General features: G+C 36.1%; 1 protein-coding gene across 3 annotated transcripts in view; it reads left to right on the top strand.

Moving 5' to 3' along the window:
- The window catches only part of runx2a (RUNX family transcription factor 2a), a 76,006-nt gene extending 52,257 nt beyond the window's left edge, over positions 1–23,749 (top strand). For 2 of the 3 annotated variants that reach the window (XM_048190385.1, XM_048190386.1), the window contains 3 exons: positions 6,736–6,912; positions 9,211–9,372; positions 18,868–23,749. In XM_048190385.1, coding sequence (XP_048046342.1) covers positions 6,736–6,912; positions 9,211–9,372; positions 18,868–19,364 — 836 coding nt within the window. In that variant the 3' untranslated portion in view covers positions 19,365–23,749. The remainder of the gene's footprint in view (positions 1–6,735; positions 6,913–9,210; positions 9,373–18,867) is intronic. The other variant, XM_048190387.1, reaches the window with a different exon arrangement.
- The last annotated feature ends 591 nt before the right edge of the window (positions 23,750–24,340 follow it).

Raw genomic sequence — 24,340 nt, forward strand, 5'->3', positions numbered from 1 at the left:
TCCTTCGACTGAGCGGGCTTTCGGCCTCGTCCTGTCCTTAAAAAGCTTTTTTCCCCCCTTTGCTAATTTCGTGAGATCTGCCATGTGAAATAATCCATTGTTTCACTCTTCAGAGGAGTCGGCCCTCCGCGGCACAGCAATTAAAGAAATGAAATCTAGACGGATGTATGTTTCCCTTTCTTCTTCCATGCGTTTTATTCCCTGTGTCGCCGAGGCGTGATTGATGCGCTCTGACGGCCCTGGCTGATATTTGATGTTGAAAGTGTGCTGGTGTTTAACGAGCACAGGGTGTTATTGTGGGTCACGCCACTATCATATGGTAATTTAACATGCAGGCGGAGGTTTCGCCAGCAACACAGACACATACACCCGTATTTATACAATCATTAGGCATTTTTGCATGAAAACAAAGAAAACCCAAAGTTTCTTTTGGAGCATATAAACAAACCTCTAACCATAACTATTAAACCTCTTTGGCATGAATGATACATCAAATTGCGATTTTTGCCACCCCAAAAATTCCCATAGGCTTACACTATTGTTCAAAAATTTTGGCATTCTTGTTCTTTGAAGAAATTAATACTTATATTCAGCAAGGATGCATTAAACTGATCAAAAGTGACAGTAAAGACATATAATTTTGCAAAAACGTTCTGTCTTTTGAACTTTCTATTCATCAAAGAATCATGAAAAAAAATGTATCACGGTTCACAACACAACAGTTTTCAACATAAGAAGAAATGTTTCTTGAGCTCCAAATCATCATATTAGAATCTGAAGGATCGTATGACAAGGAGACTGGAGTAATGATGCTAAAAATTCAACATTGCATCACAAGAATAAATTACATTTTAAAATGTATTCAAATAGAAAAGAGTTCTTTAAAATTGTAAAAAAAATATTTCACAATATTACTGTTTTTACTGTAGTTTAGATCAAATAAATGCAGCCTTGGGGAGCAGAAGAGACCTAACAACCACCCAGATCACCCTAGCAACCCTGCTAAAACCATTCAGAACACCTTTGCAACTGCATAGTAATGCCCTGGCAACCATCCATAACATTCTAGTATTGTGCCAGCGAGGCTAACAGACTGCTTTATTCCTTTATATCTACTTTAAAGTTTTGTTCCTCAGCCTAAATCTAATATTCCAAATTGTTGCAGTAACCAGATCTTTTTACTTTATTGGAGACGTGTCCATTTGAATATTTGAGCTCTACCTTTCAGAGATGTTTTTGGCACTAATAAGAGCATTCTGCATGTCTCATAGGATATGAGCATTAGGGATTTTCCTCTCCTTCAAGCTGAATCATTTGCATCCCTTTTTTCCATTCTGGAAATTTAGCATTGGACTTCAAATCCAAAGGTCTTTTGCTTCTGTCCTCTCCAACGGTGCTCACAACATGTTCATAGGACACACTTGACAATGATGAACATGATATCAATTTGTGTTAAGTGGGATAAAAGCGTCTGCTAAATGCCATAAATGTAAATATTTGAGTTGTCAAACATTTCTATATGTGTCCCTCCAGAGTTTCAGAATTGCCAAAATCCGTAATCTCATGATGAACATTTCTCATAAGAATCTTAAAAAGATCTCTCTTATAAAAGTTCCATGCTTTTACTGTATGACAATAGCTATGTTTCCATCCAAAGCTGCGTATTTAACTTATGTGCAAATTTTGAATATCGCATAAAACATTTGCGAATAAAGCACTGTTTCCATCCAACGAGTGAAAGAGACCAAAAACATCACTTCCTGATACATTGGTGCTAAATATCACTAAGAAAAATGGATGTTTCTGCAATAGAACCCATTGTATATAATAATTTTCATGTATAATAAATTAGTTGTGCCTCAGAGTGTGCAGATGAAACACAATAAATGCTGTCATGTTATCTTGCATTCAAATGCCTGCTATTTGTGAACGCAATTGTGTGAGGCGCTTCTGGGAATTAAACCGAACCACTTTAAGGACAGACTTTGCTCTGGCAGATGCTGTGCAATGAGATCGGTCCGCTGGTTGGTCCAGTTATGCTGTTACATTGCAAAGTCACGTCTTTTTTATGCACATCAAGGAACTTATTCAGTAAAAGTGTTTCCATCGTAGTTTATGTGCATGTTTTCGAGTTGCATAAAAATGTTATCCTACTTATTTGAGCGCATACGTTTTTATGCGCATTTTTAGAATTTATGCGTATCTTGGCGTTTCCATCCAGCGTTTTTTTTTTAATTTTTTATGCGACATCCCAAAATGCGCATAAAAATAGGTGGATGGAAACTTTTCTCAATAAATCTTCAGTGACCTCCATTTGGCTATTAAAGAGCAATATACTCTGAACTGAACTGACTTGAGCTGAATAATGACAGTATTGTCTTTTTAGGGCTGTTTTACAGCAGAATTTGTCCCATAATTTATTGCATCACTGATTCTGTTATTTTCCTGTTTATAAAAAAAAACAGTTTATGACCTAAAGTTGTCAAAAGTACCGACTTCGATACCAAATTGATGGTTTGAGCGCTGTTGAGTGGATTTGTAAACACCTCTGATTGGCCATTGTCTGATATGTCTGTGATTGGCTACAATGATCAACGCACAGAAGTGTTTGTCTATCTGTGTAAGCGCTTGGTGAAGAGCATCATTGATGACTATTTAGAACATTTTTGAAGCGTTTGATCATTGAACCCAATCACAGACATATCCGAAGAGTGTGTCAACACAATGGCCAGTCAGAGGTGTTTATGAACAGCGCTCAAAGCATCACATTTTTAAACATTACATTTCTACGTGGTACCGAAGTCGGTACTTTTGACAACTCATTTTGAACTGCTTTGAAACAATCTGTATTGCAGTGGTTCTCAACCCTGGTCCATGTTCAGGTCATCAGCTCATTAGTAAAGACTCCAAGACCTGGGCTGTGTTCAAAATCGCCCCCTATACCCCTAAATAGGGCACTGTCCAAAACCATAGTGGACGTTATTGAGTGCACTCATTCAATCCCACAATGCACCACAATAACAAGTGTACAACCAATGTACGCTCAATGGCTAGAGAATACCCACAATGCACTATGATAGTCATGATGAATTCCTGCGTTTTGCCAGAAAATGGCGCTTGCAGCTGAATCATACATCCATTTTACAAACCGCTGATCCAATGTGGCTACAGCGTAATATCATACAGGTTTAAATTCCTTGTTAATTGATTATTAAATTGTGTAATTAAGGTTTATACATGCTAGTTTCCATGACAGAGTTCAAAATAAATCTTTTCATTACAACTGGAGCTGCCAGTTTGCTAAGTTTCAAATGATTATTAAACTGCAAGTACAAACTATGCAAAAGTGGCAGTCCTTCCGCTGCACACAGTGTCCAAATTCACTCACTCGTTTTCATTCCCTCCCTTAAGTAAACTATATTAGTGGACTAATGTAGGGAATAGTGAATGAGTATGGGGGCGATCGCATACTCTCTTGAGTAGGTACTTATTTTAAATAAGTAATTACTTAACGACCGCTAAAGGTATGTTCTATATAGTATGAATGTTTTCATTATCATGTGATCTACCAGCGTCAATTGCGTCGCTTCACTGCCATTCATAAATCCTCTCCCGTGGCCTCATGGGATAGTAAAGTGTCCATCATATGCACACTTCAGAATCAGTAGTAGTAGGTCATCCTGGTACTTTTTGCTTCCTCTATTTTGAGTATTGTGAATTCGGACATGCTTCTTTGTCACATACTGTTTTTCACCTACTATATAGTAGGGAAATATGCCTTTTCAGATGCAGCCCTGAAATGGCTGTGTAAGACAATGGAGATCCTCAAAATGTGCAGTGTTGGAGGAGGCGCCAGGACCAAGTATGAGAACCAATGCTGTATTGTATCAAGCGCTATAGAAATAAAGGCTTGAGTTTGTAGACTCACAAAGACCTTTACATTATGTATTGATGTATTCATATCAGCAGTTTGTATTATGTAACCCTCTCTGATATTTACAGCCAAAGCAACATGACTTTATATCCTTTGATAAATCAAATTTGGGGAAAATATTGGCAGATTTCGTTTCAAGTCACTCATAATAACATAAATAATGTGCGAGCAGCTCACCTTCATGCACACACACATAGGGGCTGTATTCATGCCGGGTGCTTAAACAAAATGAAAACGGTTCCCTTTTATTGATTGTGTTTCTTTTATAGCGTAGTGAGAGGGAATACTTTCAGGGAATTACTCACGCTCCCGATGCAAAGTGCTCTTGTGTGCAGCCGACATTCGCCAGTGAATGAGGAGCTGTGTTTGCTCAACTGAACTCCAGAGCACAATCAGGTTTTGCGAGATTGGAGGTACTGTAGATCTGTCTCGAACCAACTGGAGAGTGGCCAAGCTTTTGCAGGAGTTTCTCTTTTCTTCTGTGTGATATTTACTTTACAGCTATTCAGGGCAACCGACCAGGGCTAGACAGACAAGCACGGAAAAAAAGACTCACAAAGTCCTTCTTTTAACATATATTCTTCTCAAGTATTGACACAACAGTGCGGTTCCAATGAAATCAGGTTCTTTAGTAGAGATGTTGAGCTCTGTATGGACTGGAAAGGGTGGTTCATGTGTGATCGGTCCGAGCTGGGAAGGGGTGGACGTGGGGGCATGGCGTGACTCGTACTCTTTATTGCAGGATAGAGGATTGAGTCTGTCCTCTTTTATGGGAAATGAATGAATAAACATTGGCGGGTCATGCTTTTGTCGTGACTCACAGACATACTTTTAAGCATGATAGGAATAATAGGGAAATAAAGAAGTTGTGTAATTTGACTGTGAATTCTTTTGGATGGATGCCACGGTGTAGAACAACAACATGTACGGGCAGGTAGAAAGTCGATTTACTGTACTTCCCCTCCTTTTGTGTGCTGGTCGCTATTGTGAAAACTGAGATCTCTGTGATTAGAGATGCAGAGATCGCTGATGCATCTGACCCACACACTCATCTGGACAATTGTTTTGCTGGGTTGTTTGCTAAATAATTAGGTTTAATTGTTGGTTGTCCATTAAAGGGACAGTTCAGCTAAATGTGAAACATTTACTCACCCTCATGTTGTTTGGAGAAAAAAAAACATTCTATGGATGTAACATAATATTTATGATTAAAGCATCATATATGCCTGGGCTTAGATTAATCCAGGATTAGGCCTTAGTTCAATTAGGACATTTAAGTCGCTTTTATAAACGTGCCTTAGAAAAATATATAACTGGTGTGCGTCTTGAGACAAAACAATGGCGCAATGGCAAGTTGCTTTCAGTTAAAACCACTCAAACTCACGGTTTAGGTTTAAGGCCTTGTCTGTGAAACCAGGGGACTGTATTTTACACAACCTGTGTGCTATATTTTATGTCTTCTGATGTCATACAATAGCTTTTCGGTAGGAACAGAGGAACAGTCATTTTAATCTTGCCTTCAGCTGTAGATCTCAAATCTCACACTTCAAGAAAAAGCGGAAGAGTAAATAATGAATTTTAATGAATTTTTGGTCTTGTTCCTCTCACAAATCTATCAGGTTTCAACCAGGTTGTGTAGATGATGACTGAATATTCATTATTTGGCATACTATCCCTTTAAGAGTGCAGTTCAGTTAAAAATTACAGTTCTATTCACTTTGTCGTTTTAAGATATTTTGGGTAATCTACAAACTGACCTTTTCAGATGATGAATGTAAACACTGACCAAATAGTTGTCCATATGAAGCCATACGATTGCTTTGTGTTCAAAATTTAAGTCATTATTTGAGTTCTGAAATCTCATTGGCTCATCTGATCTGTTTGTCAAACAAAACTATAATATAACTTGAAAAAGGCTTGAAATATAACATTTATTCATCCTAATCTCATTCCAAGACATTTTGGAGAATCCATAAACTTCACTTTTCATTCAATAAAAGTAAACAGTGATCAAACACCATTAAACTACTATAAAAATACCTTTGGCTTTTGTGCATTATTGCAAGTGTTCTGAAGCAATACAATAGATGAATTAAAATGTATGTTCTTATTTGAGCTCTGAAATCTCATTGGATCATTTGCGTCACACAAAACTATTGTATGACTTCAAAAGACTTAATAAATATAGAGCACTTTACAGTACTTTTTTTTTTTTTTTCATTTTCACTTTCATTGTAAAGAGCAGCATGAACATTTTGCATAACATCTCTTTTTGAGTTTTTTGAAAAAAAAAAAAGAAAAAAAAAAAACAGGTTTGCAACAACATGAGGGTGAGTAAATAATGACAGAATGTTCATAATTTGATGAACTATCCCTTTAAGAGTGAAATTTGCCCCAAAATGATGGTTCTGTCACTGTCTATTCACTCTAATGTCATTGTAAGATATTTTGGGGAATCTACAAACTTGCTCTTTTCCATACAATGAACCATCAATTCGAGAAACATAAAAGTACAATGAAAATGTATTTTGTGCTTTACTACAAGTGTTCTGAAGCCATACGATAGATTTGTGTCCTAAGTTTTTATTTAAGTTCATATCTGTCCGTCTCACAAAACTTTCATATTACTTCAAAAGACTAGTTTTACAGTACTTTTACAGTGCTTTTTTAACATACAGGTTTGCAGCAACATGAGGGTGTGTAAATGATGATAGAATCTTGGGCGAACTATCCCATTAAAGTTGGTCAGAATCGAGCAGTAGGTGTATTAACTGCAATTTCTGTCTGATATTGTTCGGTAGGACACAGACAGAAACTGGAAGACCCCCCAAAACCGCCGCTGTTCTCCGAGCGCCTGAGCGAGTTAGAGCGTTTACGCCAGACCACCATGAGAGTTGCCGTGCAAACCCAGAGTCCCCGGCAGTCTCTCAACGCCACGCCGAACTCCTTCAATCCACAGGGGCAAACTCAGATCTCAGGTAAACCGGCCCAGGCATTTTCCTTTCCCTTTAACGCTGCTATTTTAGCTTGTCTGGCCGTCGGCCTTCCTCTGGCGTGATCTTTAATGGCGGGTCCCTTGGTTTGTGTTCTGTGCAAACATCTGTATTTGGAGAACAGGTAGGTTTATTCAAGGCAACGTCTGGGCCTGATTTGCCGAAGATAAGACTGCAAAGATAAAAAAAAAAAAAAAAAGTGGGCTTACATGATGCAAGAAATAGAAATGTCATTCAGTAGTTTTCAGAGTGAATCAGATTTAAACAGGAGATACTAATGGACGTGCCAAGTCTGACAGTATCAAATCCTTTGTCTACTTTTCCGGAATGAGGCATTATCTTTGTTTGGGATTGGCTGCTTAGATCACCCTAAAGGGATAGTTCACCCAGAAATTAAGACTCATTATTTACTCACCCTCATGTCATCCCAAACCCGAGTTTCTGTCTTCCATTATGCTTCTGTTAGCCACACAAAAACAAAAAAACACCATAAAAGAACTCCATTTACTACATATTTCATGCGTTCAGAAATCATATAATAGTTTCAATTGAGGAACAGACCCAAATTTAAATCTTCCCCTCCGATGTATCTCTCAGATCACACACAACAGGTTCTGGCGAAGATTAATGAAGATTCCTCTTTTTTTTTTTTTTTTTTTTTTTTTTGTTCCACGGAAAAAATAACAGCTTACGGGTTTGGAACGACATGAGAGTAAATAAATAATGACAGATTTTCATTTTTGGGTGAACTATTGCTTTAATTCCATCACATTTGTCCAAATATTTTCATTAGTTCCTGCTTCACTTTTGGCATATTGGAGCTTGGGGTATTTTTTTTTTTTTTTTTTTCGTCTCGTATGTGCACAGCTTTAGTGTTTGCATAATGTTTGCCATTCTCTTGGATGGGCTCCAGTCCCTCTCCTTGTCAGAGCAGACGCTGTGTTTACTAGAATACTGTAGAAAGCAAACAGGAAACCGTTCTTGGCTCTGAATGTGATTAAGCTATTTACATACCATGGCCTTTTATACTAGTCAGCTCAGTCTTGGTCTTCATATTGTTATAAAAAGAAAGGTCACCCACTTTGTGTGTAAAATGAGTCTTTTTAAATGTGGCTCATTAGGAAGGTCTCTTCTAAGTGTGAACTTATTTGTGTGATTTTATATATATATATATATATATATATATATATATATATATATATATATATATATATATATATATATATATATATATATATATATACACACACACACACACACACACGTGTTTATACATACATACACTACTGTTCAAAAGTTTGGGATCGGTAAGATTTTTAATATTTTTAAAAGAAGTTTTGTCTGCTCACCAAGATTGCATTTATTTAATTAAAAATACAGTAAAAACAGTAATATTGTGAAATATTATTACAATTTAAAATAACTGTTTTCTATTGGAATATAATATAAAATGTAATTTATTTCTGTGTTGGAAAAGCTGAATTTTCAGCATCATTTCTCCAGTCTTCAGTGTCACATGATCCTTCAGAAATCATTTTAATATGATGATTTGCTGCTCAAGAAACATTTATTATTATTATCAATGTTAAAAACAGTTGTATACTTTTTTTTTCAGTATTCCTTGATGAATAGAAAGTTCAAAGAACAGCATTTATCTGAAATACAAAGCTTTTGTAACTTTACACTACCGTTCAAAAGTTTGGGGTCTAAGAATTCAGCAAGGATGCATTAAATCATCAAAATTGACAGTAAAGACATTTAAAATGTAACAAAAGATTATATTTCAAATAAATGCTGTTCTTTTGAACTTTCTATTCATCAAAAATCCTTAAAAAAAAATTGTACACAAATATTTTGTACATCTGTACACAATAAATGTTTCTTGAGCAGCAAATCATCATATTAGAATGATTTCTGAAGGACCATGTGACACTGAAGACTGGAGTAATGATGCTGAAAATTCAGCATTCCCAACACAAGAATAAATTACATTTTCAAATATTTTCAAATAGAAAACAGTTATTTTAAATTGTAATAATATTTCACAATATTACTGATTTTACTGTATTTTTAATTAAATAAATACAGCCTTGGTGAGCAGACGAAACTTCTTTTAAAGACATTAAAAATCTTACCGATCCCAAACTTTTGAACGGTAGTATATATATATATATAATAAATTTATATATAAAAAACACACACACACAAAAAAAACATCTTTGATGCTATTGCAGATGTTGGTTCTGTCTGTGACTGGTGTCGTCTCATTTATCATCTTCACAGATCCGCGGCAGGCACAATCCTCTCCGCCCTGGTCCTACGAGCAGCCATACACTCCTTACCTGAGCCAAATGACGTCTCCCTCCATCCACTCCACCACCCCGCTGTCTTCCACCCGAGCCACCGGCCTGCCCACCATCAGCGACGTGCCAAGACGCCTCTCAGGTAAACAAACATAAACCTTATACAAAATCAAAAACAAGGCCTTTATTATCTCAAATGTTTCTTTAAGATAGCAACGAGATTGAAGGAACACTCCACTTTTTTTGAAAATAGGCTCATTTTCCAACATCCCTAGAGTTAAACGGTTGAGTTTTACCGTTTTCGAATCCATTCAGCTGATCTCCAGGTCTGGCGGTACCACTTTTAGCATAGCTTAGCATAGTTCATTGAATCTGATTAGACCATTAGCATCCCGCTCAAAAATGACCAAAGAGTTTCAATATTATTCCTATTTAAAACTTGACTCTTCTGTAGTTACATTGTGTACTAAGACCGACAAAATGAAAAGTTGCGATTTTCTAGGCCAATATGGCTAGGAACTATACTCTCATTCCGGCGTAATAATCAAGCAGCAGGTGCAATGATATTACACAGCGTCTCTCACAAATGTCTCCATGGTTGCAAGGCACGCTCCCTGTGCAAGCAGGGGGTCACAGGCGGTGCGTAATATCATTGCTCCTGCTGCACCCATGGTACGCCAGCAAAGTTCCTTGATTATTACGCCGGAATGAGAGTATAGTTCCTAGCCATATCGGCCTAGAAAATCACAACTTTTCATTTTCCGTCGGTCTTAGTACATGATGTAACTACAGAAGAGTCAAGTTTTAAATAGGAAAAATATTGAAACTCTTTGGTCATTTTTGAGTGAGATGCTAACGGTCTAATCAGATTCAATGAACTATGCTAAGTTATGCTAAAAGTGGTACCGCCAGACCCGGAGATCAGCTGAATGGATTCGAAAACGGTAAAACTCAACTGTTTAACTCGAGGGGAGTTGGAAAATGAGCCTATTTTCAAAAAACGTGGAGTGTTCCTTTAAGAGCAGAACAAATAGAGACTTTTGCTTAGGTTTTTACCAGAATTTTAGAAAATATTTCAACCATGTCTCAAACTGTGCTCAGATACCAAAGTCAGATATACTCAAGCATTTCTCAACAAGATCAAATGATCTGAGCTGCCATCCACATGGACTTCTATACTCTTAGGGCATTACAATGGTGTCATTTGTTCCTCCTAAAGGTATTGTATGATAAACATTTGAGTCCAAATTGATATTTAAAGTCAAAATTTAGCTTTTCAGTCTGTACCTCAAAGTCATAGAGAGACTCATTTTTATTACCCAGTTAATTAGAGATGGATAAAGATCAAGCCTCACCCTACCTTTTTTAGCACTGAATATCCTGTTTCACACAGATATACATCAGATTACAGAAGAAAAATGAGTTACAAATGGCGTTTCACTTGTTGACTCTACATGAATCATAATTGAGCTATAAAAGAGCAACCTATGAGCAATAAAATTCTCCTGTAGGCCTTATCGCTTTCTTAGCCAACTTCTCATTTCAGAAATGTGGGAAATATAGAGTGTCTCAATGTGTCTGTATTTACTTTCTCAGCTGATCGTGTTAGCCATGTGAACATTTGTCCAAACACTCATTCGCTTCTTTCTCTGCCGAAGTCAAATCAAAGCATTTTTCCAGCGTTAACTTTCTGCTTTGTAAGCGTTTGTTACGTCGCCTGTGGGCAAATGTCTTCCAAGCAATAGCACCTTTAAAAATAGAGAGCATTTGAAAGAATATCTCCTCTAACCCCCATCCTCTCCAATGGAGTCTTTGAACTCAACTCCCTTTTGAAATGCCTTAAAAAGGAACAAGAGTTTCTGACTCATGGAGCTCAAAAGGTAATGGGTAGCTGGCACATAATGTGTCCATGGACTTTTAAAATTTAAATGAATGCAGGGAAAGTGTATGTCATAAGTTCTGTAACTGATCACTATTTCTTTATTTTAGTATAGTACCAGTCAAAGGTTTGGACACATTACTATTTTTACTGTTTTTGAAAGAAGTCTCTTACGCTCATCAAGGCTGCATTTATTTGATCAAAAATACAGAAAAAAAAAAAACAGTAATATTGTGAAATGATATTACAAATTAAAGAAATGGTTTTCTATTTCAATATACTTTAAAATATAATTTATTTCTGTGATGCAAAGCTGAATTTTCATCAGCCATTACTCTAGTCTACAGTGTCACATGACCCTTCAGAAATCATTCTAATATTCTGATTTATTATCAATGTTGGAAACAGTTGGAAACATGCTGCTTAATATTTTTAATAACCTGTGATATTTTTTTTAGTAATTTTTTTTCGTTCGTTTTTGAAAGAAATTAATACATTTATTCAGCAAGAATGTGTTAAATTGATAAAAAGTGATAGTAAAGATTTCTATTTTGAATAAATGCTTCTTTTTTTTTTACTTTTTATCATTAACAAATCCTGAAAAAAAGTATCACAGGTTCCAAAAAAAAAAAAAAATTAAGTAGCACAACTGTTTCCAACATTGATATTAACTGAGTATCTAATCAGCATATTAGAATGATGTCTGAAGGATCATGTGACACTGAAGACTGGAGTAATGATGCTGAAAATTCAGCTTTGCATCACAGAAATAAATTATATTTGAAAGTATATTAAAATAGAAAACCATTATTTTATATTGTAATAATATTTCAAAATATTACTGTTTTTTCTGTATATTTGATCAAATAAATGCAGGCTTGATGAGCATAAGATACGTCTCACACAAGCTCATAACAATTTATTTTATATATTTGTACATTTTGTATATTTTATATATTTGTACTTTTTTTACACTTAAATGATGACAAAGACAAAAATATGGTGAAAAAATGAATTGAAATGATATGTGAAATATTTGTATGTTTTAAAATTGCATTTCAATTCATATGAGCTCATAACAGTTGCATGCACAATAATTACAAAAGAATGCTGTTTAATATCGTATTAGATGGGGTTTAGCTCTCTAAAAGTATTTCTCATCAACTACCCAAAAGCTCTTGAGTCCAAACCTTTGGAAGAGTTTGCTGTGACTGTGCCTTTATTAATGAAATGGGCACCAGATTGTGGTCCACCCACCCTTTGGGGTTCATTTTGAAACAAACACACAGCGTGGACGTTTTCTTTAATACACCTGTTTGACTCTCCGCCAGGTTGGTTTTTGAACTCTTTTTTTTTTTTTTTCTTGCTTTCTTTCTTTTGGCTCCCCACCCTAACTGATTTCTTTGAGCCTGAAGCGAATGTGAAAGTTTAAATGACTTCTTGGTGTGGCTGCTTTTTGAACCCCGGCCAGCTGCCTCGTTGGGTTTGATTAGTTTAGATTTCACCAGGCTTTCATCTTGGAGATGTCAGCCTTTGTTCTTTCCTCAAAGAGACACACGCACCTCTTGGTCCTAACGCCCCCTATTCTTCCTCGGAGCGCCACTGAATGGCTCAGCTTCGAGAGGACACATCCCGAATGCATCGCACCCTCTGCAGCTGCTCTGCGGCGCTGCACGGCTATTCTTCTCTACCGTGGGCTCGTGTTACACCTTTCAGCTGGTAACTGATAAGGATGCAGATGAAGGCATGAATAATATTACACAGAGAGCGATGAATTATTAGATTGGGATCACAGGACACTGGTGGACCATAAAGAACTCTGATTTTCCCGGTTGTGAAAGTCTGTTTAAGGAGGGTGATTTAAAACACAGTACTTTAAAATATGCAATGTCATAGAATGCATATACAGATCAAATGTATAAAAAAAATAAATAAATAAAAAAGTAGATAAAGACATCTGCCAAACAAATGTATTCTAAGGATCTAAGGATCATGTACTTTATGTCTGCAAAACATTGTAATCATGGTATTTAAATGGTACTCCAAGTTATTTAAAAAAATACCATGTTGTGGTCTACTATGGTATGATTACCCTTACAAAAAAGTACCATGATTTTGAACGATGTCTCTTATGCTCACCAAGGCTGAATTTATTTAATCAAAAGTACAGTAAAAACAGATATATTGTGAAATATTATCAACATTTAACATAATAAAAAAATATTTATTCCTTTGACGCAAAGCTGAATTTTCAGCATCATTACTCCAGTCTTCAGTGTCACATGATTCTTCAGAAATCATTCTAATTTGCTAATTTGCTGCTCAAGAAACATGTTTTAAAACAGCTGTAATGCTTCATTTTTTCTGGAAACCATGGTACCTTTTTCAGGATTCATTGATGAATAGAAAGTTGCTAAATAAAAGTCTTAATTTCTTTAATAAAGAAAAAGTATTACTGACCATAAACTTTTGAACAGTAGTGTACATGTACAAAAACACAACCTCTTGAAAGGACAGTTCACCCAAAAATGAAAATTCTGTCATTATTTACTCACCCTCATGTCGTTCCAAACCCGTAAGACTTTCGTTCATCTTAAGAACACAAATGAAGATCTTTTTGATAAAATCTGAGAGATTTCTGTCCCTCCACATACAGCTACATGACTGACAATTTGATGCTTCAAAAAGTTCATAAAGAGATCGTAAAACTAATCCATATGAATTGAGTGGTTTAGTCCAAATTTTCTGAAGAGACTCGACCGCTTTATATGATGAAAAGTTAGAATTTAGTAAGCCTGCAAAGTAAGCAGGCAGACTTGTAGCAACCTGAGGTCAAAGGTCACAAGATCACACTGGTGACAGTTCACAATTTGAACCAGCATGATCCTCTTGGTTACCAGCCTTGAGCTTCAGCTACTAGACCACACCATCCCTGTAATACAAAGTGATTGATGTTGTAATAAGTTTAGCCAAAAAGGGTCTGGCAAGAGCTGATAGCATAATGGGTTCATTCTCGTGAATGTCTGCAGCAAAGAGGGACTTTAATGGTGATTGAAGGTTGTATATGTGAATTTTTGTCATTGTTTTGGAAATGTGACTTGGGTCTCCTCTCTTCTGCACTGTCTGCCTGAAGTGTCTTTTTTGTTTGGTTTGAAATGTCAAGAGTTGATAATGTGGAGAGACAATCTGTTCATAATTGGCCACACATGTTCTATAAAGTTTGCCGAGCTGTCACTCATAAAGCAGCGCTCGCGGACGACACGCGACCGCTCCTAAACCAGCAGGCCCGCTGATGCGGAAGACGCCTCTGGATTTATCGTCATAAAAAAGTATTTTACCTGAGCAACATGCTGAGAGGAGAGATGAGGTTAGATTAGATGAGAGAGTTTTTGACGGAAAGAAGATTAGAAAAGGAAAGGAAAGGAAAGGAAAGGAAAGGAAAGGAAAGGAAAGGAAAGGAAAGGAAAGGAAAGGAAAGGAAAGGAAAGGAAAGGAAAGGAAGAAATGGGAAACTAAAATTGGAAAGATCAGGAAAGGGGAAATATAAAGGAAGTTTGAAGTAAATGGAAAAAAAGGAAAAATGGAAATGGGAAAGTTAAAACTGAAAGGGGAAACAGAAAGGAAAATATTTTGGTTTGTTTAAAGTAAAGGAAATAAGAGGAAATGGGAAAGCAAAGGTGAAATAGAAAGGTAAGAAAAGGGGAACAGAAAGAAAAATTTTAGTTTGAAAGGAAAGGAAAGGAAAGGAAAGGAAAGGAAAGGAAAGGAAAGGAAAGGAAAGGAAAGGAAAGGAAAGGAAAGGAAAGGAAAATGGGTTTGTTTGTTTGAAAGGAAAGGAAAGGAAAAGAAAAGAAAGGGGAAATGGAATGGAAAGGAGAAAAGGAGAGGAGTTTGGGATTGTTTGTTTATACCCTTTAATTTAGCAGGCGGCTCCATTTGAAAAGCAGATCATGATGAATACACGGTGCAAAAATAGACAGATGTGGAGATGAGGAGATGATAAGACGTTCCTCTGGGATTCTCTCTCCTGGGGTTCTGGGAGTCACAGCCCATTAGTGGTTTATAATTTAAAAACATCTTGTGGTTCTAAGAGAGAAGATCGGCCCTTCTCTTTGGCTAATCGCAGACATGCCACCACATCTGAGACTGCTCATTATGCATCCTGTGGAAACTGTTTTTTCCTCTAAGCGTTTCCATGTGCGCCCCCAGTTTATTCCGACATTTCTCTTTGATATTCATATAAATGCGAGGATGCGTGTGTTTGTGCATGTGAGCGTGAGTGCACACGACGCATTCACATACAAACCTTCAGTGAAGAAACAAACAGACAAAAGTGAAACTCAAAACCTTTCAGAAGCATGTCAGCACCGTTTGACAGTTAGTTTGCATATTGATCTGCCGGTGACATTTTTGCAGCATTAGTCTTTCATCTTGACCTTGAATCAACCTAAGTATTGTGTAATTCAGGCTGCAAATAAACATTTAATTCATGCTTATGTTTTACTAGGGTAATTAAAAAGCTGGCAAGCAAGATTAGCACTTGTAAAGAGAATCTGTTCAGTACGGAATGTGCAGTTACAAAACTTTGTGAATTGATACGCTTTGGCCACATACACACAGCAGTTAATTTTGGTTGTCAGTTCACCTTTTAGTGCTTAATCCTGTTCTGTGCACACACAGTTCAGTAATTTACAGGAGTGAATCCGCATTCTACAACCAAATGAACTCTCGAAAAATGCAGGTAGTGACATGAACTGAACTGAACAACTTCTTGTTAAAGGGTTAGTTCACCCAAAAAATGAAAATAACAAAAGATTTGAAGCAGTGTTTTGATATCAGCCATCACTAGATATCGTTGAAAAGTCAATATTTTGTTTGTTTTTTGGCACACAAAAAGTTTTCTCATCGCTTTATAATATTAAAATTGAACCACTGTAGTCACATGAACTGTTTTAAATATGTTTTGAGTACCTTTATGGATCTTGAGAAGTTCAATGACATTGCTGTCTATAGAGGCCTTACTGAGCCATCGAATTTAATCAAAAATAAGTGAATTTGTGTTCTGAAGATAAACGAAGGCCTTATGGGTGTAGAATGACATTTAGGGTGAGTAATAAATGACATTATTTTCATTTTTGGGTGATCTAACCCTTTAACGTACTTAATCTGCATCAGGGGTGTAGGCTATATCTTTTCTGTACATGTGTGGTGCAAAAAAAAAAAATCACAAAGAGGTACAAGGCTTAAAAAAAGCAAACAATAACGAGCCATAATAAACTGATTAATCCCAATGATTTCCATTGAAAAATCCATTGCCTACTTTATTAACTCCGTAAACTGGAACAAAGCTCGAACAAACAAGCCCAAAAACGTTTCGAATAAGCGAACACAGCAACACTTCAAGGGCACGCTCTGCAAAGAAGCCTTACAAACAAACAAAACATGACACCTATGTATAAGGTGGTTTCAAATTTCAGAACATTTGGGACTTTGCTCGCTGTTATATTGATTTGGTCAAAAATAGTGGATACCAAACATGCTAAACACCAGAACATTGCTATGGATACCACACTGTCAATCCAGACAGTTTTAATATTGGGATATACGAACGTCCATGGCTCTAGCATTGGAAAAAACGTAATGGCTAACTTGGATCACGTGCTTTGATAACCAATCACATTATAGCCTTGACATCATTGAATTTTGCAACAGTCAATCAATGTTTGAGGATACCATAGAAATGAATGAGAAGCGCCGTAAACTGAATCATCTGCTGCAAAACTGTCCATGACTTCTCTTATAAAACAGCATTGTTTAGATCAATCTAAAACTAATGTTTAATGGCAAACATTAGCAGATGGGTTGTCGATTCATTAAATGATGAGCTGTTTTCCCCACAAAAGTAGTTTATTCAGTGTAGTGAAGCCTCCATTAGTCTCACATAGCCAGACCTTCAGACTGATGGCAGAAGGTCTGGACTCTATCGCAGCTTTCATTGGCCATGGACTGCCAAAGAAGACGTTGACTGACATGTAACGCAACCAATCACAGATCATTTTGTTCCGTGTCAGGTTTAGGGGTGTGAAAATGTAAAGTCGATGTCCCTACAATAACAGACTGGCGTGCATCTAATAGTAAAATATTCATTCAAGAAAATTGTGCAAGTTTACTGCAACAATGGAGCTGCAAACTTCACATACTTTTGAAAATCCAGCGTTTATTTGATTCTGGATGGCTCATTGTCACAGTTCTTCTTCTACGAGGGGGTTTGGCGTCATAGCATTTGTTTCCAGGCGGGCCGTTAAAGAGAGAGATACACGTCTCCCGGACATCCTGTAGAATTCAACCAACCAGATGATGACTTTGAAACTCCTGAAGTGTTTCCAGATAAGTGTGCCATATGCATCAGACGTTCAGCCAACAGTCTGTGGGCGTAACATCCATTAAAAAAAAAAAAAAAACAGCTCTGGTCTCCTTCCCTGCTTACCGCAGTATTACATTTTTTCTTTTTTAGGATTGCCTTAAAGTGGCTTTGGTCAATCACAATATCAGGAGTGAGTCCTGTTCTGTACACACACGGAACAATAATTTAGGGGATTCACTCCCATATCTAAATGCGGTTGTCACTCCTGAAACTTTACAGTGTATGTGGCCTTTGTGAATTTTTTTTCTTGCACTGTGAAGTGTAAATTTACAAAGATATGGTACTTTCATGCCTTGGGATTTCTCAAACAATGACTTGGTTTATTTATAATAACAAAGACAAAATTGTTTTCAAATTGTTTGGGAGAGCCTCTTCATTATTACTTCTGTTATTTTTCACATGACTGATTCATTATTTTGAAGCGTAGAGAAATGCAGTTTATAAAGGGGAATTTTGTGTTGACAGGCTAGTTACTTTGAGTTCTATGTAAATTATGTTTGACAGCGCCCTCTTCTGTCTGATTTAACAATGTCCCTTTATTCATTTCAGTCTCAGTTGGTGTGGGTGAAGCTACTTTGAAACTCAGGATTAAAGCTACTCATAATTTAAAGTATTTACAGTCAAGCTAGCCTTTTACAAACTACTAACAAAAACTCTTTATTTAAAGGGGCTATTTCTTTACAAATCTATAAATATCAAATTATATAATTATATAAATATTCAACAATATTATTGATTTGGCTGCACTGACACTATTTGATGAGAACTGAACAGCCGAAATGAACTGTTTGCATCATTGAATCATTTTCCTGTTTATCACTGTAAAGCTGCTTTAAAACAATCTGTATTGTATAAAGCGCTATAAAAACAAAGGTGACTTGACTAATTTGTCATTTATGGTACAAAAACGAGTACCTCAAATAGGATGTAAAAGGTGAGCTAATGAATTCACACCAAATAAAACCAAAAGTTACCAATAAATAAATAAATAGAAATATCCACAGACTGAAAGAAATTAGTGATTCGATTCTGGAACCGATTTATTTCATCAACTGCAGAAACAAACAGAAATGACTTCTGAATTCTACACGCAATGGGGTCCAAAAGTCTGACATCACATCAAAAATTTGGGATATTTATAATCAGAGTATAAAAGTATATCTGGTACAAAAAGAATGAGTAAAATTAAGTTAAACGCACACTATAATGATAAAAAAGTATAATAATTACAATGAATGCATTTTCACTAGTGCTCCCAGATTTGTGGACCCCACTGAGAGAAAACAATTTCCAAATTAAATATCACTGAAAAACTGCTCTTTTCTCTCCACCAGGTACGTCGGATCTCAGTCCATTCTCGGCAGACCCGCGGCAGTTTGAACGTCAGTTTCCTGGTCTGTCCACGCTCACAGAAAGCCGTTTCCCCAGTCCCAGAATGCACTATCCTGCAACGTTCACCTACACCCCCACTCCGGTCACCTCCGGCATGTCTCTGGGCATGTCCACCACCACCCACTACCACACCTACCTGCCTCCGCCGTACCCCGGCTCCACCCAAAACCAAAGCGGGCCCTTCCAGACCAGCAGCACGCCCTATCTCTACTACGGCGCCTCATCCGGGTCCTACCAGTTCTCAATGGTGCCGGGCGGAGATCGATCCCCTTCCAGGATGCTGCCGCCTTGCACTAGCGCGTCCACCGGCAGCACCCTCATCAACCCCAACCTGCCCAATCAGACGGACGGAGGCGAGGCGGACGGCAGCCACAGCAGCTCGCCCACTGTGCTCAACTCCAGCGGCAGGATGGACGAGTCCGTTTGGCGACCCTATTGAGACGGTCTGGTTGAACGAGACCTCAACGCAGCACTGTTAGCCTTAAAGACAGAGTGCGAGAGATAGTTGCATGTAAGCATGATCGGATTTGAAGCACAAGCTCATTGGTACTCATTGTTGAATGGTTGCAGTGTATTTTATGACTACACTGATGTTTTTTTAAATTCTTTAATACAGATGGCGATTTACGGCATTAGTCTGATTCATCTGACATTCCACATCGGCTATCAGTGATATAACACATGCCAGTCACTGAATTTAAAGGAATAGTTCACTCAGAAATGAAAATATGCTGCCTCATATCGTTCTAAACCCTGCAAAAAAGGATTTTTAGTTCAACTTTAAATAGTTGTACTATCTAAACATTCTTAAATAAACATACATTTACTTGAGAAGCAAAATTACTTAAGGTATTAAGTCTTGTTTCCTAAAATATAACTTTTTTTTCACAGTTGACCAATTTGCTGTACAATTTCTAAAAAGACTTATAAAAACACCAAAACCAATCAAAAAAAAACAAAAAAAACAATTGTAAAAAAAATATATTTGTATAAATACAAAAACAAAACAAACAACAACAGACAACAAAGGACATCACAAGTCATAGGCTAAAGTGAAGAGTTACGTTTTAACTTATTTCAGATACAGGGAGTTACAATAGTCAATTCTAGAAGAAATAAAAGCATGAATTGCAGTTTCAAAGTGCTTAAAAGAAAGGAAAGTCTTCACTTTAGCCAGCGCTCTTAGTTGGTAAAAACTTGATTTGACAACTTAATTTATTTGCCTCTCAAATTTAAGTGCACTATCAAATAAGATGCCCAATTTTTTACACATGATTTAACTGAAGAAGATAAAACACCAGAATTTAAATGAGAAATGTTTGGGATTTCAGAAAAGTTAAACACGATGATCTCCGTTTTACTCTCATTTAGATTTATAAAATTTAACAACATCCAGGCTTTGACATCGGAAAGACAGGCACAGAGGGAGTCTAAGTCATTTGTGTGCTTCAGGGGCAAATAAAGTTTAGTATTGTCTGCATAGCAATAACAGTACAAGCCAAGTTTTACAAAAATAGAGCCTAAAGGAAGCATATACAGAGAAAACAATAAAATTGAGCCTTGGGGGACCCCACAAGTCAAGGGCACCACACCCAAATAGCATCCTTTTATATTTTCCTATTATTGTTTTAAGCATTAAGTCACATAAATTTATGTTTTGTTTTTGTTCTTTCAGGTAAATAAATCTTTATACTATCTCATGTCATTTTGCTTCTCAAGTAAATGTTTCTTGATTTAAGAAAGTTTAGACATTTTATTGAAAAATAAGATAAAATGCAAAAAAAGGATATCATTTTTGCAGTTTTTACTTCCTTTCTTTTGTGGAACACAAAATGACATATTTAGTGCAATGTTAACGCTGCACATTTATATGCAATGAAAGCATATCGTGGTGGTAAAGCTCCAAAATGCTCTTTAATGTGGTTTTTGAAGTTTGACAGCTGATCATGTGGCTTTCACCACCAAAAGAAGGCGGCTTGTGCGCTATATATTCTAATTATTCTGAAGACATTCAGTAACTTTGTGTAAAGAGCAGACCAATATTTAAGAGTAAATGTTGCCAGAACATTCATTTTTGGACGAACTATCCCTTTACCTGTCCTAGAGTAAACTTTCATTTCAATAGGAATGCATACACACTATTGGCTCAGAATATTTTTATACTAACTCGGTCTAATTTAGCATTTCTTAACACTGAAAGCAACTTTTTTATTTATGCGTGTTAGAAGTCAGCTATTTGAAACCTTACTGGCTAATTCCCTCTGATTATTTTAATTTATGTATGAAATGGTAGCAAACGGTACTGATTGCGAAGCAATATAAGCCATATAAACTTTAAATTATGCAATGTGTTTAGAGGGACAAAATCTAAGACGTTTGAATATTATTTTTTGGACATCTATTAATAACTTAATGAAATATTTACTCGTTTTGTAATTTAAATGTTTTGTTATTATTATTGTTATTGAAAAGCAACCAAAAAGAAAATCCAATGGTACGCAAGCAATGAAGGAAGGATATTTCATTGTAAGACTATATCCACAATCAAATGTTTGTGGATTTTTCTCAGAATAATATCTCAGTCTGAACCGTTTCATATTAATAACATGAAGTAAGCAAGCGTTAAGACATCCAGAAATGTTTTAGACTGAGTAAATCTGAGTGAGTAACATCCATAACAAAAACAATCAATAAATGTACAAAGATATGTTACGAGAGGTGACGTGCTGCACTCTCCACTTGTTTTATTTTGGTATCCAATGTTTAGCAAGTTAATTTATTTTAGATGTAATTTTTATTTAATGTTTTTGGTGACTACAAGAACGACCAAACTCTTGCAGCAGTGGCCTAAATCTCTGCTTCTTCAGATACAGACATGATCAAATGTTGCGCATGCACTTGCAAAACGACCAGTTTCAACACAATCGTCAGCCTTCTCTTCTATAACTGGATGGTTAACTGCACTTTGTAGGTTAGTTAAACACTATGCAAACTGTACTACAACAATCACACTCAGAAATGTCTCTTTGCTGTGTGCTAATGTTCTTGAGGTACAATATAATCAAAGTACTTGGCATTTTAGACAACACATGAAAACAACAAAATCTCTGACAGAAGTACAGTGAAATGAACTGTTTAAGATGAGATGGGCTGCAAGCATACATTATACTGAAAAGACAATCAAATTTAATTCCACAATGGAAATGCTTATCATCTCTATTTCTAGAATTTATTTATTGGTCAGCAAACCATAACGAGATGGGATGAAATTATCACTGACAAGAGAACCAATTTTGAAACAATTCTCTTTGTAATTCTTTACACTTTGTAGTTGGCATCTTTGAAGATTAATGTACGTGTTTCTGGATTCAACAAGTGGTACTTGATAGAATGTGTGTCCATATGTGAGTTAATAGGCTGCTGGCAGCGCCCTTCTGAAACAAATCTCACTTGTCTGTTTTATTTCTGTTTTTGTGTAGAACAAAGCACTTCTTCTTTTAAAGGAATATACAACAAATGAAGCCTAAATGCCAGATATAAAGAACAAATAAATATTTTACTCAAGAACTTATATTTTGCATGAAGTAAAATGAAGTCTTTTTTTGCATAATGACATAATGACAATTAAGAAAATTTTCTTCCTTGACTAACTGTTTTCTGTTTTGGCACAATAAATTACATACATTAGCATCAATTCATCAATTAAATCCAATACAATGGTAACTAAAAATATATATGCATTTTTTTTTTTTTTTTCATGTTACAGTAATGAATAATTATTAAAAGTAATGTCTCAATGTAAAACATTCTAAACATAAGCCAAACATGGTCCTAAACTTCATGCAAAATATGTCATGTTTTTTCCCTTTGATTTTTGTGACAAAATGTAACCTGAACATGTTCTTGGTCAGTTTTGAGAGATTCACCCAATTAAAATGATCTTAAAACAAGCCTGTAAGCTTTTTAACCCCAGCTATTTGTTCTGTACAGTATTAAACCCCATTTGTTTGAGTTCAGTAACAAAAACATCACTTACACTGCTGTCCTTAACTGCCCTTTGATTTTGCCTTTTCTTTACCGTGGTGTCTTCTGGTATGAGGAGAGCGTTTATGTTTACAGAATGTTTACAAAAACTGCAAGCAGGTAACTGCAAATGTAAAGAACCTCTGCACTGTTAACTTTTTATGAATCCATGTTTAATTGCTTCAACATGCCTGATAACACAAGAACAACATTGGTCTGTCTTAATCAAACATGTCACAGGGCCAAAATATTTCTATGCTTTTGGGCTGTAGACTATGTTTTTCATTCACCCTTTTTTATGTAGTACCTTTGCAACTTCTGGGTCAACTAGCAGAGATTCCTTCCATAAAACTATTTATATCTGTTCTATACGTTCAAACAAGCATTGAAAGTTAATTTACATATGTTTTGTCATTATCACAGACATTCAGAGAGTTTTGGGATTCTCCTTGGAATATCTATTTGCAAATTTCATTTATATTGCCAGTACGCAAGGTCAGTTTAAATATGAAGAAAACCAAATGCTTCTGCGACATATTTTGCGCTTTGTTATTTTCGTTTCTGGACCCTGGAAACACAATGCTATTGAAATATACATCATTTTGATTCATCACAATGCTTTGTTTGTAAACAACTTCCTTGCACATACTGTACAGATGTTTCAGTTTCAACAGTCCTGTTTGTGAAACTTTAACCTGTTTGTATGGGACAAACAATCCAGTAAAAATATTGTGAGATTTTTGAGCGTTTCTGATGATTGTATCATTTGTCTTTGAGAATAAAAATGGCTTTTTGTTATAACTCATTGTTTACTTTTTCATTTCATTAGTTTGATAAATGGGTCAATGACAAGGCATGCATAATTTTGTGTCCGAGTGTAATATTTCCTTTTGAAATAATTTGATAAATTTATGACATGTCACTTTATTCTATAAAACCTATATAGTTTGAATTAATACATATTATTTTGTATTTTGTCATCTTAAACCCCCAAAATGTCAGGTGGTACAACTATCCGAACAAATGAACAGACTAAGAAAACTATTTAAAATAGTGTCTTAATAATAAAAAATTAAAAACTAAATACTGTGGCACTTTTTTAGATTTGAAACCTTACATATAAACAAATGTTATAGGTATCAGTAGTTTTAAAGCTGTTGAGATAATTGAAGTACTTATGTCGAGCAATTTGTATATTCTGAAATGTCAGGGTGGCAAAACTAAAAAACATGTACAGACAACAGTAAACATGATAATGCATCATCCAGAGGACCCCAAATGATCCTAGCAGCAGAGTAAAAAGCCTTAAAGTTCTGCATAATTAAGGGCGTGGCCACTTGAGTGACAGGTGGATTGCCGCTGCTGTCACTACTAGACGTTTGTCTGCTGTCT

This window comes from Megalobrama amblycephala, linkage group LG5 (genome assembly GCF_018812025.1).
Source record: "Megalobrama amblycephala isolate DHTTF-2021 linkage group LG5, ASM1881202v1, whole genome shotgun sequence".
NCBI lineage: Eukaryota > Metazoa > Chordata > Actinopteri > Cypriniformes > Xenocyprididae > Megalobrama > Megalobrama amblycephala.